Source organism: Hippocampus zosterae, chromosome 14 (genome assembly GCF_025434085.1).
Source record: "Hippocampus zosterae strain Florida chromosome 14, ASM2543408v3, whole genome shotgun sequence".
NCBI lineage: Eukaryota > Metazoa > Chordata > Actinopteri > Syngnathiformes > Syngnathidae > Hippocampus > Hippocampus zosterae.
In genome coordinates, this window is record NC_067464.1 from 10,395,439 (window position 1) to 10,416,282 (window position 20,844).

At 40.2% G+C, this 20,844-nt stretch overlaps 2 protein-coding genes across 4 annotated transcripts in view; one reads left to right on the plus strand and one right to left on the minus strand.

Moving 5' to 3' along the window:
• myo6b (myosin VIb) overlaps positions 1-12,083 on the minus strand; it is a 41,916-nt gene extending 29,833 nt beyond the window's left edge. The window contains exons 1-9 of one of the 2 annotated variants that reach the window (XM_052086736.1): positions 11,863-12,083; positions 7,263-7,409; positions 4,816-4,885; positions 4,668-4,741; positions 3,349-3,478; positions 1,326-1,431; positions 1,000-1,055; positions 819-916; positions 571-735 (exon numbers count right to left, since the gene is read on the minus strand). In XM_052086736.1, the coding sequence (XP_051942696.1) occupies positions 571-735; positions 819-916; positions 1,000-1,055; positions 1,326-1,431; positions 3,349-3,478; positions 4,668-4,741; positions 4,816-4,885; positions 7,263-7,379 (816 nt within the window). In that variant the 5' untranslated portion in view covers positions 7,380-7,409; positions 11,863-12,083. The remainder of the gene's footprint in view (positions 1-570; positions 736-818; positions 917-999; positions 1,056-1,325; positions 1,432-3,348; positions 3,479-4,667; positions 4,742-4,815; positions 4,886-7,262; positions 7,410-11,862) is intronic. The other variant, XM_052086737.1, reaches the window with a different exon arrangement.
• A 2,953-nt stretch (positions 12,084-15,036) lies between these two features.
• On the plus strand, positions 15,037-18,140 carry colec11 (collectin sub-family member 11). Of its 2 annotated transcripts, none has more exons than XM_052087081.1 (7): positions 15,037-15,123; positions 15,307-15,464; positions 15,530-15,601; positions 16,367-16,438; positions 17,128-17,181; positions 17,266-17,361; positions 17,516-18,140. In XM_052087081.1, the coding sequence occupies exons 2-7, from the start codon at positions 15,332-15,334 to the stop codon at positions 17,923-17,925; spliced, it is 837 nt and encodes a 278-aa protein (XP_051943041.1). In that variant the 5' UTR covers positions 15,037-15,123; positions 15,307-15,331; the 3' UTR covers positions 17,926-18,140. The 2 variants fall into 2 exon arrangements, with proteins under 2 accessions (XP_051943041.1, XP_051943042.1); XM_052087082.1 differs by having other exon boundaries at positions 17,534-18,140.
• Positions 18,141-20,844: the final 2,704 nt, after the last annotated feature.

Sequence of the window (20,844 nt, forward strand, 5' to 3'; positions counted from 1 at the left end):
TTGCTGAATGGATGGTCCAAAACAAGTGAAAGCAGGCTGTTCTTAGAAATCTAATATACAAATTTATCTGCCGGCTAATTGACTCAACTAATGAAATCCCTGCAAATTTGTCAACCATCAGCTTTAGCGCGACACGATACTAGTCACAGATCTGGAAGCATTGTTGTATGTTGTCTCTTGTATGACACTTCATAGCATATTATCTTGGTGTGTGTGTGTGTGTGTCTGTGTATATATATATATATATATATACACCGGTATATACAGTACTCTATTTGTATTGTGTAACCTGTAATCAAGCGATTCAATTCATATCACAAGATGTACCACTCTGACATCTAGTGGACTTTCACAGAATTGCCAGCCTACTCCCAACACTTTAAAAATGAACTACTGTTTCCCACAGGGCAATGGTAAATAAAAACTATGTATACATCACCGATACTTGTTGAATAAAGACACAGTATTCATTCATCCATTTTCTCACACCGGATTATCGGCGTGGCCCTCATGTTATGAAGTATAAAATGACATTATCTTATCGCTAATATTAGAAAGGAATACACCAACTCTGAAGCTGTCTGGTGAGTCGAGGTGCAGTTTCTTCTTGATGTCCTCAGAAGCTCCTGCACAAAGCCTGTAGAAGATGTGGTAGTTCCTCTCGTCGTTACTTTGCACGCAAATCCTCGACTTCTCCAGCAAATAATGCGAGACAAATCCACCCACAACGGAATTCTGCAAAAATGGGAGGAACACAATGCATTTTGAAATTTCTGCCGACACACACAATAACAGTTTAAGCTAAACGGTCGCATCACCTTCTCATTGAAATGGATTTCAACAAACTTCCCAAAGCGACTGCTGTTGTTATTACGGACTGTCTTGGCGTTTCCGAATGCCTCCAGTAGGGGATTTGCTGAAGGGGGAAGAACATATTGTACGGGTCAAGACCACACTGGCATTCTGCAGTACATGGTTTCTTTGTCAGGTTATTTTTACCTTCAACAATTCTCTCATCAATATCTTGACCACTTCCATACGTTGTGGTCAGATACCTACAGAATGGAGATGCAGTCAAGATGACGAAAACGATGACGATGCAAACAAAAAGATGAATACATACAGCAGAGACACAATATATATATATATATATATATATATATATATATATATATATATAGTTTGCACTGTATATTATATTGTGTATATTATATTATACACATCACAATATAATATACAAAACGTACACATTTAAAGACAGTCAGTGTGAAGTCTGATTAAAGGGGCTAGAAGTGCAAAATGCCTCTTCTCATTCAGGATCATACCTGAGAACAAACTTGGTGTTTTCAGTTTTGCCAGCCCCAGATTCACCAGAAACGATGATGGACTGACTCATTTTCAGAACCTTCATGTCTCTGTAGGCTTTGTCAGCTAACGCAAGTGAGGAAAAACACATCAGTCAATTAGCTTTCTGTGCCAATAAAACAATTAGCAAATTCATGGTCTGGTAATTCTCAGTTGTGTGGCCTTTTAATCATATTTCTATAAATCAACATCTGGCTGTCTTAGCATTCCAAAACTCTGTATATTATATCATATGGGACTCTAAAGAATTAAAGTTGGACTCTCCAGTTTTGAAAGGAATCGGTCAGCGTGGGTTGATTTCCAAGGTGTTCTCATTTCAAACTTTTTCCACCATAGGAAATATAAGGATAAAGTTCATTAGACTATTCAAGGTTCAAACTGCGACCATAACAAAACCTATGAATGAGCCATTTGTTAATAAAGTTAAACACAACATGTTTAACTTCTTACAGTGTATTGATGTTATCACCTGTTTGATCAAATTAAAAAAGTGTAAAAGAATGTATATTTTACTAATTGTACCGCTCATATTCTAATGACCATCCTTACTCTCTTCTGCTTGGCTCTGGACGAAGGCGGGCGCTTTTTTGCACTCCTCCTGCCCTCACCCCACCCTTTCCCTTGCTCGCCACTTAGTCTTTGTGCTGTCTTTGTCTAACTTTTTTCCTAGCCTCCTACCGTATTTTTCATCCGAAGAACTAACCATGGAATTAGTTGGCTGGTATCTCGATGTAATTGACAAAAAAATTTTGACGAAAAGAGCAGGCAGTGGGGAGCCTGCTTGCCCTCCGGGGACACTTGCTGCCGGACATGCCCTGGATCCATGGAGAAAGTGGAGACCGGTGTGCCTGGTAGTACTGTCCGTGGAGGATGTGGAAGACATCTACATTATTGGCCTTTTGATAACAGGTATGCTGCTGTTTGGTGTTGGCAGCTTTCTGTTCTATCGCAAAATTCAACCGACGGGAGCGGCTCTATTGGAAGTGAAAAAGCTGCCAGTCATTCTGGATGGCTTGGCGCGAATGTCCAACACTCAGACTCAAGCGGTGACTTCATGCTCATCATGAAGACAGTCCCGGCTTATCAGTCAATGGCCGAGAAGGAGGGGGGTGATGGTGGGGGCCCTAGATTCCATGCGTACCTCCATCCAGGGGAAAGGCCAGATAGCGTTGTTTGTTTTGGAGGAACGGCCGCCAACAATTTCAGACAGCCTTGAGTCCGTGGTCTGTATCTCTTCACTGGCGCCGATCAGCCCGAATCAAAAATCTCTTTCCGCAGCGCGGATTCCAACTTCTCCATGATTTTGTCGATCGCGCGGTGTCGCTCCAAAACCGCAACAATATTGTGGTTGAACTCAGTCAGCGCTTGAGTCTGAGTGTTGGACATTCGCGCCAAGCCATCCAGAATGACCGGCAGCTTCTTCACTTCCACTAGAGCCGCTCCCGTCGGTTGAATTTTGCGATAGAACAGAAAGCTGCCAACACCAAACAGCAGCATACCTGTTATCAAAAGGCCAATAATTTAGATGTCTTCCACATCCACCACGGAAAGTACTGCCAGGCACACCGGTCTCCACTTTCTCCATGGATCCAGGGCGTATCTGGCAGTAAGTGTCCCCGGTGGGCAAGCAGGCTCCCCACTGCCTGCTTTTTTCGTTGAAAAAAAATAAATTGTTGATTACATCGAGAGACCAGCCAACTGATTCCATGGCTAGTTTTTTCAGATGAAAAATGCGGTGGCAGGCTAGGAAAAAGGCTAGGAAAAGTGGCGAGCGAGCAAGGAAAGAATGGGGTGAGGGCAGGAGCAGTGCAAAAAAAGCGTCCGCCTTCGTCGAGAGCCAAGCAGAAGTATCGTATATTTTTACAAATACGGGACGGAATATGGTGAATGAAGTCACCACAGCTTTTTATTTGTGGTCACTCAAATATGAATTTTAAAAATCAGTGTGACACAAAAACGTTTTTTCAGGACGTGAGCTCTCACCAATTGCAAAGACGTGGGGGGGCTGAGTCCCCAAAGACTTGCCCTTGTATGACTTGATGGTTTCAGGGCCGTACAGTTTCGGGATGTCATCGTAAGGATTGACAGCTATCAATATATTGGCCACATATGTCTGCAAAAAAAAGAATAAAAGGCAGGTTAGAGGGGCCCAAACATAAATGATGATGAAGCTGCTAGAGAAGCCACCTTGACTTGTGCCTTTCTTTTCCCATTTACTAGCTGGCCCTCATTTGCTGAGTGAGTGGCTGGGATCAGTATACTGTTTGACAGTCACTCTGTCAAGCCCAGCAAACCGTCCTTTCTATTCACCAACTGGGCCTTTCCCCCCTTGGTAAACGATAGGACTCCTTTTTCTAGCTTCTGCATTCTAACTTGCAATGTTCTCTTATAATGCAAAAGCTGTGAGCTCAATGGCATGCATACTTGGGCGGTCACTATCGGATGTTTTTAGACACGATTTATCCTATCAATTATCCCAGTGATTCGTGTGTGATGTTATTTTGCATTACACTGTATCACAAAACAGTGACTGTTTAATTAGTATTGTTAACTGATTTAAAAAAAAATGGATTGATGTTTTGATAGAATGTTTTTTTTTGTTTGTGTTTTTTTAAACAGATTTTGTTACAGGTTGGGTTATTGTTTTGCAAAGTAAATGCATTGCAGATGCTTGCAAATGTCTCATTTTGATCAAACACAAAAAATAATCAGTCTGTTTCCGTGAAGAACTACAGAAATTAGAGAATAATTGTTGAAATCATAGGATTTTGACAATTTTAAGTTAAACAACGACGCCAAACGATTACCGTATTTTCCGCACTAGAAGACTAAGGCGCACCATCAAAGAATGGCCTATTTTAAAACAGTTTTCATAAATAGGGCGCACCACATTATAAGGCACATAGAATAGAAGCTACAATAGTGGCTGCGGTTGCGTAATACATCCACTCGATGGAGCTACGCTAAAGTAAATACAATCCTATACAGCTTTATCTATAAATAGCTTTCACAACGACTGCAGCTGTAACGTAGAGCTTTACAGAACATATAAAATACTATGTCCAAGAAATCAGAATATTGATCCATAAATAAGGCACATTGGATTATAATGCGGACTGTTTGCTTTTGAGAAAATGGAATGCGTTTAGATGCGCCTTATAGTGCGGAAAATGCGGTCCTCAGTTAGAGATAGGAGTTGATTATTTGGATAATCGATTAGCTGCCAGTTAATCGATTAATTTTGACACCTCTATTGCCTATGCTCCATTTTCAATAAGTGTAAGAGCGGATGGAAGACATACATAGATATGTTCCTTTGAGTATCGCACTTTGACGTTGTTGAGTAGAGTGGCTTCATTCAAATACATCAGGGAGCCTGAAAAGACACAACAAACAACGTGATGTTTTGTCGGACAATCGGTCAAGAGCTGAACATTGAGTTTCACTCACAGTTGTCCTCAACATGTTTGTTGACATCATCTTCTGCAGGAAAAACTTGACTCATCGGCGCAAGGAATGTCTAAATGGGATGGATATAAGAATTGATTACTTAATACAATAATATAATACAATACATGCTGATTTATATAGCGCTTTCTTAAGCGTTATGGATTCAGGCAATTGTGAAGGATTTATGACTGATGAATCCTAAATCCTAAATCTAAAAGTAGAATTGAAGGTTTAATTCACAAGTGTCAAACTCAAGGCCAGGCCAGATCCGACCCACCGCCTCATTTTATGTTGCACTCGAAAGAATATCAAGTGCGTCAATTTGCATGATCCTTGCTAAAATCTATACCGAAATATTTAATTGTCGTGTAATAAATCATGTTTAGATTCGACAATAATTTTGTTACCCTGTTCACAATAACTGAACGAACTATTATAGTTGAGTTAACTGATTTCAAAACTAGTAACTCATTGATTTGTTGTTTTCAAGTAATAATGCAATAAGATGATTAGACATTTTTGTGGTTTCATTGTCAGATTCCGCTGTAATTGATTAATTGATAATGACTAATTCCCCATAATCAATCCAGGAAACCTGAATGAGTTAAACTATCTGCAGTCTGAATCGCAGGTAGTTTACCTTTTGTTTCATCAAACACATGTCAGAGTCTAGTTTGCTTTCTCAATAAGAATAATTCCTCTTTAGTTCTTTGAGTCGCTTATGACAATACACAATGTTCATTAGAGTTGGTGGAAAGTGAAGCGATATTAAACATCATCAAAATCCAATCTTATGCATACATTATCATGAATCAAATATCTGGCTTTAATATCACAGGAGTGGCATCTGGAGGAATACGTTTCCCGGGCCTGTGATATTCTCTCTCTATTGTGAAGCGTTAATGAAAATGAACTCAATAGAAGAAGCCAGCTGTGAGAGAAACAAGGGCAGACATGGCGCAATGATGAATAATTTGGTGTGAACCGTAACAGGATCTGAACACCTGACTGACTGAGTGAACAAATGATGACTGCACTCTGTGCTTGCCAGTGGGAACCAATAAAACGGATGCATTATTAAAATAAACCAGACTCCAAATATAACAATTAAGCAGCGGCAGTACATGCACTAGTTTTCCATCTGGACCTGTATGACACCGTGTAACCTGAATCATCTTAAAGCACCTAAAATTTGGAGTTCGTTCATAATTTGGAGGGGGGAAAAAATATGCCGAAGATGTAAAAATGTAACCTGTACTGTTAATAAAGGTGTTATTTATAACGGTGATAAATTGGCCTATGGAACAGATTTTTAATTATAAATTGATCTCAACGAGAAATGGTGTTTTGAAATTTTGACCAGTGTCACAGATTAAAGCAATCAGACCCAGCAACATGATTGCAGAGGAACAACAAACAAAGGTTACACCTTCATGTTCCCGCTTATTCACTCTGCACTGATGCACAGTTTATGATCACAAAAACAGACTGGAAGCAGACACAGAAGTACAATTTGTGTACTCATTGGACTAACTTGGCTCAAATCGATGACAATAAAAAAACACATGACAGATGCCAAAGCAACAAAACTGACAAAGAAGCGGCATCCAGGCAGAGGGTTGTGCACTCAGCTCAGCCGCTAACGAGCTCAGCTCTGCAATAAAGAGAAAGTGAAAGAGAGAAAGAGAGAGGGAGAGAGAGAGAGAGAGAGAGAGAGAGAGAGAGAGAGAGAGAGAGAGGGGGAAATAAAACGCTCAATGCGCCTTTCATACCCTCATTGAATGGGACACTCAAGCATAAACTTACGAACAAGTTCATGGAGGCGTAATTCAATGCTGAGTGCCGCAGTGATTAAAGAAACATTTTGGTCATGACAGAGTTATTCAGTGGGATTGATGGTTGGGTAAGGAATTTGTGTTGATTTGCCGATTCCCGGATTGTGTTTTGGAACCTATCGCCCTCATTATCACTGAAAAACTCAACTATTTGCTGCTTCTGCTCAGACCAAAGCATTAAAGGTGTGACACAGGCACCATCTTGTGGAATATTGTGGGGTTTCATTCATCAATGGTGTTTTTTTTTTCTTTCCTCTGCGTTTGAGAAGTCCTGTTTTGTTTGACGCTGGTGTAAACATGCAAGCCACGGGACAGCTCGGGTGTAGCAGGTGGCCTCTATTGTCTAATGAGCTGCTCTCTTCTCTGCAACTGTATCAGACACCTGCTGCCTCGGTCTTTTACTTATTCATGTCCGTGAAAATTTGCTCTCGTGTTTCATTTATTACACACGGTTTTGTAGTTGATACTTTTGTCAGAATGAAACGTGGTTATTCATGTAAAAAAATAGATATACAGTATATTGTTCTTATTCAGTGCTGAATGAGTCACATTGCAATTCTCAATGATCACATCAAATATCGTCCTACTTTTTTGTATGCAATGTTGACCCACCTTGCCCTTCTGGCTCAGCGGTTCTATGGTTAACGTGTCGGCTCCGATATCCACGATAGTGCCCAGCTGGAACCCATCTGTGGGGTGGGGGGCCCACACTGGTTTCCCATCCTCCATGGCTTGGTTGTGGTCAGCACGGCCTGACAACTGAATACAAGGACACAAGCGCACACAATATTACAATCAATACTTTGCTTTTGCTTCCCTTCTTTGGCTACATACAAATTGAAAAATGAATAAATAAAGAGGCCATGGGTTAATATTGACCAATTCCTCCATTCCAACTTAAAGCAAAAACGTTTGAAATATTTGTTTGTTTCACTTGATTCAATTTGTATTATTTGTATTATTTGTAAAGCGATGGGATAATCTATCTCTGAATGTTCTGAACTCCTGCTTCAAACCAGCATTGTATGAACAAAGGAAGCCTTGGCTCAACTTCTCATCTTACGTCATCTGGGAATTGTTTAAACAGCTAATTATTTGCAACTGAGTCAAAAGCTCCTCTGCCGATTGCAGCCAAATGAGTGCCTTGATTCAGTCGCCGCAGGAATCCGCGATCGTGGAATTTCACACAGATTTCACACAGACTGAATTGAAAGCAGTCTGCGGTAACATGGAATAGGTGCAGAATATTACGTTTCCATGACGGTTTCCAAATATCCAGGTCAAGTGGCTGCTTTACACTTTAAATATCGCTTGTTCTGCCTCAATCCCATAGTTAATTGTTTTTCACTTTATAAGTCATGAAAATAAAATATATTAATCTATAAATATAGATTTTAAAAATTTTAAAGTTCTGAAGGCAATTTTGTGGTAGAGTCAACAGTGAAAGTACATATTGCGACCACTTCCTTTCTGACTCTACCTGAACTAACCACATTGTTTGCCAGTCCATGTGCTTGCGTTAACAAAGTATGGTACACGGGCTAATGTCAAGTGGCATTTGTGCGTGACTTGTACTCAACCAGCTTTCCCGCTCACTTGTTTTCTTAGCAATAGTGAGAGAGGATTTTCTTGGAGCTTTGATTTGACTTGGCTCCTGAGAGAGACAGAGGTTCCAAATAAGGAGACACTATTTTGTCTGTCATCAGTTGGTGAAAAAAAAAAAAAAAAAAAAAAAAAAAAGCATCATCGGATAGTACAGTATATGGCACTGACGTCTGCACCGAGAGTGTGAAAGCTTTACATCAATGTCATTAACAGCTCTCCGGCGTTAATCCTAAAACAAATACATCACAGCTAAAGCCGGACGCTATGCTGAAATATCCAATTAGGGGTAAGAGATTGTGGTCAAATGTCAAAGGCAATTGGTGTTGGAAAGTGCTGACACAGCTTTCAAACAGAAATGAATCCAGCAAGTTAACTACCTCAGCAGAACTGAGCAGTAAGTTACAGTTTATGGAGCTTAATATGCGTCTTTTCTTGGGGACATGCAGTACTCTCTTTTAGAAAGACTGCACATGTCTCAAATTAATGTGGACACCACAAAATATACACCAAATACAAAGCCTTTAATAACACTAATTTGCTTGAATAACACACAATGATGATCTATGTGGGGTTTTGGAAAAATGAAGTATACTTCTTGGCCATCTACGTTACTGTTCAAGTCAAGTCAAGTACAACTTTATTGTCAAATGCGCTGTATGTGCAACATAGAGCAGAGATGACATTTATTTCCTCTCAACCAGACAACTAGACAACAAGAGGAGACGCTGCGGGTGCCCGCGCCGCCATCAAAAGAACAGTTAACATAAAATGACAAAATAATACAAGACAACACATAAGACACAGAGTCGTGCAATCTTTACCTTACTGACAACCTAACTGTTGATTCTGTCTCAACTAGTCTGTTTAACCAATATCAACATTCAAAAAAAAAAATAATCCGCAACATTATACTAAGATAACAGTGTCAATTAAAGAAATGTTTCCCCTTTGTCTATTAGGGGAATGTGTTCTAATAGCTATGCCTAGTACACAAGCTAATGAAATAAAGTAAATGCAGTACTATTCCTTTAATTACTTTGTTGTGGAAAAAATGTAGCCACATGTTTTGGCCTGGTTTCAGCACACTCAGGTGGTTGCTATTTGATTGTCCTCAACACACCTAACATTTGTATTAAGAAGTGACATGCTTGCTGAATCAACAGAATTACCGTGGAGGTCAGTGATGCGAAACAAATTTCCTCTGGAACAGAGACTACAAGTAGATGAGGGAAATTTATCACAAATATAACCTTTGTATGATCAGTATGCTGTTATCTGAACAAGAACATGCAGGATTGGCAAGAAACAAAAACTATAACTATAGTGTTCCAGAACAGGATAAGATAAAAAAAATTCCCTTGTGCATTATCTTCAACCTCCCAAAGTTAGATCAAGGCTGAAGACTTTCAGAGTTCCCGCGGATGTCTACTTCAAATGGTCAACCCAATCATAAAGGAAAATGGGTCACTTGGGAAAGGGCATTTTCATTGAGGAAAGGGCTTCATTTGTACAAATGCTGATGAAAGCAGCAATAGAGGCGACTGTGTTGTTAATTCCATGTTCAAATGGGAGTGGAACGTGTAATTGCAGAGTTTCTGCTGCTGTCTTATTTTATTCTTGGTTGCGACCAATAATGCAAGTGAAAGTGGAGTCTGAATTAATTGTTCCCTACTTAAGTTGTCACATATGATAGATGCAGACGGATGTGGGAAGCTGGCAGAGTCTATTCAATCCCATTTATTTGCACTTGCAGAACGGCTGCAACACCATGCTGCTGTTTGTTTTGTTTGTGCCATGTGCTTAGTTGTTTTTTTTCAATCCACGTCATTTATGATTGGATTGGTTGGTTTAGTGCAGGCATGTCCAAAGTCCGGCCCGCGGGCCAAATCCGGCCCGCGGTCGAATTTCATCCGGCCCTCAGCCCCCGTCATAAAATCAGTGCCGTCTGGCCCGCAGGTTGGGCGCCATGGAACACGTGTTGCATTGACTGAGGTCTCGTAGACTGGTGAGTGATGTTTCATAGAGTACTGCTTCCCTCTAGTGGCTAAATGAGTAATAGCATTCACTAAATGAGTAATAGCATTTAGACACTAGAGGGCATCACTCACGAGTTAACAAGACATCACTCCGTGTTTATATTGACTGATATGTCATATTTCAAATTCCTGTTTCAAATGAACCAAAAGAAATTCTTAAGATTGTTGAAATTAAAATAAAAATGGAAATGTGAAACAGACTGGCTTACTAAAATTTGTTGAACAATATTGTTGTTCAATGTTAAGAATGTCAGCCAAGGTCGGCCCCCCAACATTTTACCACATAAAATCTGGCCCCCTTGGCAAAAAGTTTGGACACCCCTGGTTTAGTGTAAATAACAAGTACAACAAATTTATGTGCGATAGAGATGCTGAAGAACAAGATGATAACAAAACAGCAGTCAGGTAAAACAGCCGGATTGGATTTAAAGATGCTGTGGTTCATGATTGCAGATCATGTCCACACCATGCACAATCTTGTCATGTTTGTTGACCAGCAAGTTACACGTCGTCCTGTCTTGCTATTTACAGAGCTCACACAGTTACACGATAAGAAAGTTAGGGTAGAGTGACCGTTGGGTGTACTAGTTGGGTGACTGGAAATGTGGCTGTAGCAACTAAGTGGCAACACCTGATATTTGGTTCTTGAGTGAAAAAAGGGGGCATTTATTTGAGATGAAGTATTGATTAATTTAAGTCGCAATAAAATGAGGCAATTGAGGCAATTACAGTAGAGTCAACGTTTGATTACATATGGTACATGATGCTACGTGATTCACAGGAGGGCATTTGGTTTCACAATGTGCTAAATTATAAAGAAGCTGTCACACAATGTGGTCCAGTATAGGACTTAAAAGAGGGCCTCATCCTAAAAGTGGCATCTTGAACCAAATGTGTTGGTGCTCCGCACACACTTCAAATCCTATTAGTATCTGACCCTAATCCAGACAATGGAGGCGAGACAGACTTCGGGGGGATGATTAAAACCTAACAAATAAAAAGTCAAGTGATTATTTGAGCAAATGCAAATAAGTGATACATGTCGAGTCAGGCGATGCAGGGTAGGAAATATGGGAATGGATTTAGTGCCTGACAGGAACACACACTCTTGTTTCCTGCAACTTGCTTCCTGTTCCATGCTGGGCAGAGGCACATGTAAAATAAATCAGGATGAAGGGGGACACAGGTTGGGATTTTAAGAGGCGCACATCTTTAAAATAGAGTACAATAGGGAGTCCATGCAATATTGAATACAATTTCATGAATACATGTACGACACTTTTAAAATACTGTACGTCAGCAAAGAGAGTCTCAAAACACAGATTTGAATGTGGCAAAGTTGAGGGCACCCAACTTTCCATTCGCCCCTCAAACCTCTAGCAGCACCCCTGCGTCATCCTAGTTCAAAAGTCGTAGTTTACGTCAAGTCACTTCCAGATTAATAACAATGCTTGATTAATTTGTCTACTTTGTTGTTTTTATTTGACCAACCATGACAGTCAAGCAAGTCGGGTAAAGTTAATTAAAGAACATTTGTGAAGTAACTGAGTTGAGTTGCAACTCCAGCCTACCTGTTGCTCCTCCAATGGTGCAATACTCAATTTGCGTCGTTTGTCCTTTAAACAGTGGAATTCACGTTTGTGGGGCGCTGACGACGACTTCAAGATCCCTCATCCAATCATTCAACCACAAAATATTTCAGTGCCGCCGGCATTTCCTCACCAGAAGTGACTGAGTCCGACCTGAAGACTCAATGAATGTCAGACAGGCAGTTCAGCAGCAAAGAGGAGGAGCGATTGCTCCCAGCCACGGTGCGTTTACTTGAACCTCGGAATCTCTTGTAACTAATCATTTCTCCCACAAAAATATTGCGCTTGTGATTACCTTGCTGTTCTTGCTACGATCCGGTATCTTTGAAATGAATATAATTTCATTTTTTTCCCTTCTAGATTCGACGTTTCTCGTGATTTGTCTTCGTCGGGAGATTTTGTTTTGCTCTTGTGCAAGAACCGCTAAATACACAAAAACATCAAGATGATAAACACAACATACACTTTACGTTAGTGCAATATTTCCTGTTGATTGTTCATGCGTATTAAATGATTTAATAGGAAATGAAGTAAGACATTTAGTAGGAAATTAATTAAGTCAGAAATGAATGAAATTTTACGTCTGTTGTATTGGCATAGTCGTTCATTGTGTCTTCGGCCAGAATATATTACTTCATTCACATTTATACCAGTGGAATGCAGTCAGGGGCCGAGCTGCCTTCCACTGCATTTGAGGACGGTGCAGAGGCAAGTTGGACTTTATCGATCTCCAACTAGGAAAAGTACACTGGAACGCCCCTTTGAACTCGGGGTCAGAGTTGCGAGGTCGGAGGTCAACGACCAGCTTCAATCTGACGTCATTGTGGCGACCCTCATGGAGACACAGAGTCTGAATGGCAAAACATAATTTACAATCTTATTCATCTGTATTTTGTCTTTATTTCATAACATGTGACTTGGCTACTCACCGACAGTGATTTTGCGCTTAATTTATCCGATTCCAGCTTCTGTGTGTTGCCACGTAATTTGTAATCTGCCCAAGACAGTACCTTCAGAATCCAAAGTGCTGGCATCATTCCAACCCTTCTGATTGGCTGATCTTAATAGGCGCAGGAATGTTTGATTTATAGGACAGGACAATGTCGGATATGATTGACAAATTCATTTTCAAGGTGAACTTTTCAAGAAAAATTGGATTCTTTTAGGTTAGGTCAACACACACTATCGCAAACAGGCTTGTTTCAACCCAACAAAATTGATTTTTGTGGGCACTGTCACAGCAGAATGTATCAGGGCTACATCTAGGTTACACAGACAGGAAAAACAAACAGAGAAAGAATGGAAGTCTGCTCATTTCTTCTTTTACTAATAATGGTTTTCATCTTCCAAATTCATTGTGCCTTATTTAATGCAGCACATTGTGATGTTGTGTTTTTGTTCATTGCTTTTCGACATGATGGTTTTATTAAGAGGGCCAAAGCAGAAACTCACCACCGGCATTGTTTCATACTCACAGTTCAATACATGCAAGGGGGTCTGATGTTCAAATATTACCTGAGCAGAGTTCAGTAAATTCAAATGTTATATTACCGAACTACCTGGCAATCTAATTTGTAATGTAGAGATTGTATACTTGCTTGCCATGTCAAAAAACTAACAAACAAAAAAAAAACCCCGATCATCATCATATCTATCATCGAACAATTTTGGCAGGGTTACACTCAAGCAACATTATGGACATTCATATATAAGTGTAAGTGACTCTTAAACTGGAACTTTTGCATATGACATGTATACATAATCTATGCACTTCAAACCGAATAATTAATTGTCTCATCATAAAAAGGGGAACTGGGGGCAAAATTGAACCATAATTTCAATGAAAAGTCTGCAAATGTTGCCTTGAGACTCATGAATACTTTATTGGTATGTCACCTAAAACCTTTTGGAGGATATTTGAAGGAGATACTCAATCCACCTTTGAAAGCCACTGCTGGGTTTGTGGATCTAATTCGGATATGTGATACCCCAGGTTTTAGACCATATCTCATTACTGTCACTGGATAAGAGCACGGAGGCTGTAGTTTGAGCATTATTACTTTGAATTTCCATTTTGAATGTTGTCAAACATTATCAAAACAAAATTTGTGGAAGAGTGTTCGGGTTGCAAATACAATATTAAGATTTACACAAATTCAAAAGCATTGGAGGGAAAATAAAGCTGATTGTGATGGATGTCAGCCAGCTGCTGATATTGACTGTGCATGAACCTTTCACGGTTCGTTTGAGCTGTGAGGAGTTGCGGATATATACGGATAAATTCAACACCATTAATAGTGTTGAAAACGCACATGGTGATCGAGCAGCTGTTGTAACGAATGGAGCATCTTCACGAGCTTTCTTCAACAACACAGAGTGAACTGCTGCCCTATTCAACACTGCATCATGCAGGTGAGTGCGTGGGCCTCTTCACTTGGAATTTTAAATGGCATACAGGAGAAACATGTGAGTTGAGTTTTGTGTGTGTGTGGGGGGGGGGATGCAGCAAATGAGTTCTTCCATTTCTTGTATTTTTTCACTGTTTGGCAGGTTTGTGCTACAGTTTCTGAATTTTTATGCACAAGAAAACTTTGCATGGGGGGGGGGTCACAGTACTGTATGGGGTATTTTTGTTTGCTTCACACCTTTTGTTGTTGACAAATGGATCTGTAATAGGTGCATTGGAGCATGAAATATATTATTTTGTGTATATGTTGTGTTCTGTTGTCTTATATTATAAGTCTTACATAAAAGATTATGATGTACATTGGTTCAATGAAACAAAAGATGTGCACGTATTTTGATCTTATTGGATTGGATTGGATACAACTTTATTGTCAAGTGTGCTGTATGTGTAACGTAAAAATGTCAGGTTTAATGTTAGGAGGTACCTAGTCCTACGTGGCCCCATGGTAGCGCAGAGAAAACATTGTGGCCCCTCCATCATTTCAGTAGCCCAACCAAGTTGAAAGTGCTGTTGGATTCTTGATATCCTGAAGAATTCCCTTTTCGGTCTGACTAAGTTGAAGGTCACCTCCCACCCCACACTCTCCTTGTCAATCACTTTGCAACTTTCCCAGCCAATTATCTGCAGAGCCGACGTTATCTGTGTTTATGAATGTCCAAACCCCAACATTCCTTGACACTTCTGCTAGAAACGTCTTCACATCTCTTTCAGCGGAGCAATTCTCTGCCAAGCTGCGTGTACGCTCGACTTCAGACTTGAAAAAAATACATCTGCACGTAAGTAATCTGAATTTAAAAAATCTTTTGATTGTTACTTAGGAAAACTGAATATTTTGGTTGTCACAAAGCCAGATTCCATTATATTTTGTGGTACATAATGTTCATGACTAAATGCATTATCATTGTGATTTTTTTTTTGTTTTTGTTTCAGTGAATAATTTATGCTTTTCACATTTACAGCCGACAACATAGTCCATGTACAGTTATGAAAGGACAGAGGCACATACAATCATTGCTTCTCATGTGTGTAGCGACTTTTTTGTCATTACATACGTCAGAAGGACAACAGCTGACAGAGGAGACCTGCACTGTTCAGCTCCTTGTCCCTGGTCTCAAAGGTAAGGTGTTCAAGAAGGTTTGACGCATTTCAGTTTTCTTTTTATTGTGTCATTTTTCTCAAAAGGAGAGCCGGGGGAGAAAGGACCAAAGGGAGCCCCAGGGAGACCAGGAAGAGTGGGACCAGTGGGGGAAATCGGTATCATTTTGCCCACTCTATTTTCATTGTAAAAAGAAAACATAATCAAACGACTGTTCGATTACACCAACACGTGCATGCACGCACACACACACACAAATGGGCTAAGGATCACATTGCTTAGGTTGTTGATGTGCTGTGTGTCAAGCTAATCAGAGCTGGTCGAGTGTTTACATTTGGATGAGAAATGACTTGCACAATCCGAAGCAGCAGACATGTTTACTGAAGGCTTTAATGAGAAGTGGACCATGTTCAAGCTCTTTACCCACATACAAACTGTAATTGTGTGCTTCCGTTCTCGGTATGCATAGACAGCTGTGGTGTATGACATTGAAATAAAATAAGATGCAATATAATGTACTGCGGCGCCGCGGAGGAGTGGTTAGCCCGTCCGCCTCAGTTTTCAGCCTGTGGATTCAAACCTGAGCTTCAGCCTTCATGTGTGGAGTTTGCATGTTCTCCCTGGGTTTGTGTAGGTTTTCTCTGGGTACCCATTTTTCTTCCCACATTCCAAAAACATGCATGTTAGATCAATTGAAGACTCTAAATTGTCTTTAGGTGTGAATGTGCATGTGAATAATTGTATGTTTCCTGCGCTTGGAGTCCAATCCAGATAGTGGTCCACCTCTTGTCTGAAGGCAGCTCGGATAGGCTCCATCAAACCCTTGACCCAAATGAGCATACACAGTATCAAAGATGGATGAATGGATATACTGCATATTTTGTAATGAACTAATGCATACCCCTATCACCCAAACTTGTCAGGTCAACCTGGTCTTAAAGGGCAGAAAGGCATTATGGGGCATTATGGTAAAGTGGGACCAAGTGGAATGAAAGGTCAGTGTATGTTTTTGTTATCACACCAGGAACCATGAAAAAAAATGGCAATATAAATCATCATAAAATGTTGTAAACTGTGCGTGCTGTATTGTAAAAAAAACATTTACCTCTCTTAATGATGAAGTGCATGTGAAAAAACGTTTACCCTTATACAGTATAACTACATTTAAACAAAGCTGCTCGCCCTTTTATGATGCATGATGGAGTGTTGCTGTTGAAAAAAAAAACAACAGACTTCATGCGGAGCATGTTTTAAGTATTTTAATTGCCATAAAATTGGAAAAATATGTTAACCACTAAACATGACTAAACACAGCTATGATCTGCCAACTTTCTTTGTACTTCTCAGCTTTTTTTTTAATTGCTTTACTTATTTTGCCTTCTTACGACTTTAGCCATGCATTAGCATGCCCCCCCCCCCCCCCCCCCTCCGGCATCACAACACATTCCTACTACACTGTGTTGAATTTAGTAAATTTTATTTTGGCAATTGGCTTCAAACAATACAATTATGTGTATTGGCTTTATAGATGCATTTTTAAGTAGAAGGTGGATTTTATAAAATCAATTTTGATGAGGTTGATTACATTTCGTGCAACCATTTGACAAAATAAAATTTAATAAATTCAACACTTCCACGTATTTGACTACTCTAGACTAATAATAACGTTGACATATTTTCACAGGCACAAAGGGAGACATGGGGGATCCAGGACCAAGAGGCCCAGACGGAGAGCCAGGTATCATCTTTTAATTGTCATTAGATTGAGATGTTAAACTCATTAAGTAACATTTTGATAATATTTGATAACTGGGTTCATTAGGTATCCCATGTGAGTGCTCACCAATAAGAAAGATGATTGGCGAAATGGACATCATTGTGGCACAGCTATTTTCTGAACTGAAATTCATTAAAAAGGGTAAGATTTTAATTTTCTTGATCTTGAGGTGTGTGTGTGTGTGTGTCTACAGTATATACCATATGTCCCAAAACCTTTCTTAAATACGTCACTCAAAGACATGCAGGCCATGTCAAATGTGAAATTTATAGAAATACAAGTGCTCATTTTTCAGCACTGCCCTCCCCCGCAGCTGTCGCTGGCATAAAAGAGACAGACAGCAAGGTGTATCTGCTGGTGAAGGAGGAGAAACGTTACTCAGATGCCGAGCGCTATTGCCAGACGAGGGGAGGTCACCTGGCCATGCCCAAGGATGAAGGCGCCAACACAGCCTTGGCGGGTTACATCACGCAAGCGGGTCTCAACAGAGTCTACATTGGCATTCACGACCTGGACATGGAAGGAGTTTTCACCTACGTGGACAGCTCTCCAATGTCCACCTTCAGTAAATGGCGAAAAGGGGAGCCCAATAATGCTTATGACGATGAAGACTGTGCTGAGATGGTGGCCTCCGGAGAGTGGACTGATGTTGCGTGCCACCCAACAATGTATTTTGTATGTGAATTTGACAAGGACCCTGTCTGAGTTGCACTCGGATAAGATGGACTAAAACTGTAACTTTTTGCTTCTACTTTATAATAAGGCTATTGTTTATATATTCATTATTTAGTAGTTTGTTATCTTGTGGTTGATATTCTTTTCTCAAAGGCAATTAAGGAAATGGAAAAACTACGTTCCATTGTCAAACTGTCACTATTATAAAGACTTAATTAACCATACAGGCTTGAACATTGTTGATAAAGGCGTAAAACTAATTCGTTAACACAAGGTCATTATTTTTCATTTTTTTCACCCTTAGGAAATAATGGAACTAGAAAATGATGTGTGAGATCGCCCCCATGACAAAATCTTAATGAACAGTACATAAAATGGTCAAAGTAAGATTTAAACATTCATTCATTCATTCATCTTCCGTACCGCTTGATCCTCACTAGGGTCGCGGGGGGTGCTGGAGCCCATCCCAGCCGTCTCCGGGCAGTAGGCGGGGGACACCCTGAATCGGTTGCCAGCCAATCGCAGGGCAAACATTCTTTGACAAAATTTTCATCACATTATGGTTGACTACAAAAAATAAATGAATAAAATCTTGTCATTCAACCCCCACCTAAACACAATTCAACTCCATTAAATGAACAAAATATTCATTGTACTTTATCCCTTAAGCACTTTATTGCACTTAACACATGGATGGTAATGGTGGCTAAAATGCACAAGAGAAATTATTATAACATGAAGATTAATAATCTTCAGTTTGACAGTGTAATGATTGCAACGTGACCCAAACAATACCTCAGACATTTTTGCGTGTGTGGCATGACCTGCTTGAAAGGATCTTTTATTTAGTTGTGTCAGTCATAGAAATGCTGCTGTTGTTTTTTTTTTAGGGTAAATGTTCCTACTGAGGTATCCTACTGACCCCTTCTAAGAAAAAAAATGTATGGTAGTTGAATATGCATGATGCTGTCTTAATAAAGCACAACATCGCTCCCTTAAGAAATGAATAATTAATGCTGAGTTGAATTATGCATTTAATTGACCAAGAACTGTTTGACACAATCTAATTAGGATGCATTGTTTGTGCAAGCTTCTGTTACCTTTATACTAATCTATGTCTATTGTATTTATCATTAGTCAATCTGACATTTGTTAAAATAGTTGGGGATTTGTTTTTGGGGGGTCAAATTCATGTTGTAATCAATATACTTAGACAGATACAATTTTACATTGTATCCTGATTATGTTTATTGAATGACCCATACAACATAACACAAATTGACTAAGCCGCACTCTAAATGCAGACTGGTCAATAATAGCGCAAAAGATAGACCCGGAACTTTTCTGGAGAAAGATTCTCTAGGTTTGCGACATAATATTGCTTAATTGTTAAATCTGAATTTTAATTCTCTTTATTGGCCAGTGTCAGAGATTTTCTCGGACAAAGTTCAAGAAATGACTCAGCACACAGGAAAATTGTCTTCAATATCGGCGGAAGCGGATCTGTGAGAGCGAACGACGGTTAGTTGCTCCGCGATCACACTCTTGAGCTCCCTTCCCGCCAAATCAGACTTTTATTGTAACATACAAGAAAAACACTGCCCCCAATATTTGCATACCGTACCCATGGTCCGGCCCTCGGTAGTGATTGGTTTTAAACATTGAACCACCAATACATTGGTGCCTTTTCTGTCTGGTCTAAATTGAATTAACATGTTGCAGACTTTGCGGATGGCCAATGTCGCCTGGGCGCGACGGGTGTTCTCAACTCATCTTTTGTTGCTCAACCGCTGTTCCCGAATTATTCATTCCCCTTTTGTGACCGAGTTTCGCCCTCTCTCCCGTGATCGCCCACCTGCATTGACGTGCTAATTGTGGACTTCAACAGCCCTCCGGCTACACTATTATTAAAAAATCTGATATGCTATTTAGGTAAAGACTGAACAGAAATGTGCTCTCTGATCCATTCCAAAAATCAAAACCAATCCAGAAACAAAAATGCAGGCTCAGTACAGAGCAAGTGCCACCAATCTTTTTGAAACTAAGAGCCCAAGAAGTGGCTCTTAGTTTCATAGACTAATAGATTAATGCAAGTGGCTCCCAGTTTCATACGCACGTTTGAAATAGCAAATTACCCTTTAATAATTTATGAATGAATGATAATCATTTATTTGAAGACACTGATCATGTTAATGATTTCTTATAATATCACCCATCCAGTTTCTAATCTGCTTATCTTCACGAGGCTCGCGGGGCGCGCTGGAGCTTATCCCAACTGTCTTCGGGCAGTGAACGGGGGACACCCTGAACTGGTTGCCAGCCAATCACAGGGAACACAGAGACAAACAACCATGCGTGCTCACACTCAGACTTAGGGACAACTTAGAGTGTTCAATCAGCCTGTCATGCATGTTTTTGGAATGTGGGAGGAAACCGGAGTACCCGGAGAGAACCCACGCAGGCATGAGGAGAACATGCAAACTCCCCACAGGAAGGCCGGAGCCGGAATGCAACACTTTATTTCAATCACAAAAGCCGTTTTCTCGCAAACGTTGTTCTTAGTTGTCTAAATCTGTATTAGTGAGCTACATAATGTAAGCACCATTTGCTTCATGCTATGCAACACATCTCCTTCCCCTTGAGTTGATCAGGTTGTTGACTATGAGACTGTAGAGCAGGGGTGTCAAACTCAGTTCCTGAAGGACGCTGTCCTCATTGAACCAGTTCATTTGAATCAGGTGTGTTGCAACAGGGAGACTTGGGAAAACATGCAGGACAGCATGAACTGAGTTTGAGACACCTGCTGTAGAGTGTTGCTCCACTCCTACTTAATGGCAGTGCAATGGCAGAAACTGGAACCCGCTGTCGTATATGCGCCACTCCACAATATTCCCAAAATGCCCATTGGATAAATTGTCCAGTCGGTACCGACCATGTGTCCAGATCCTT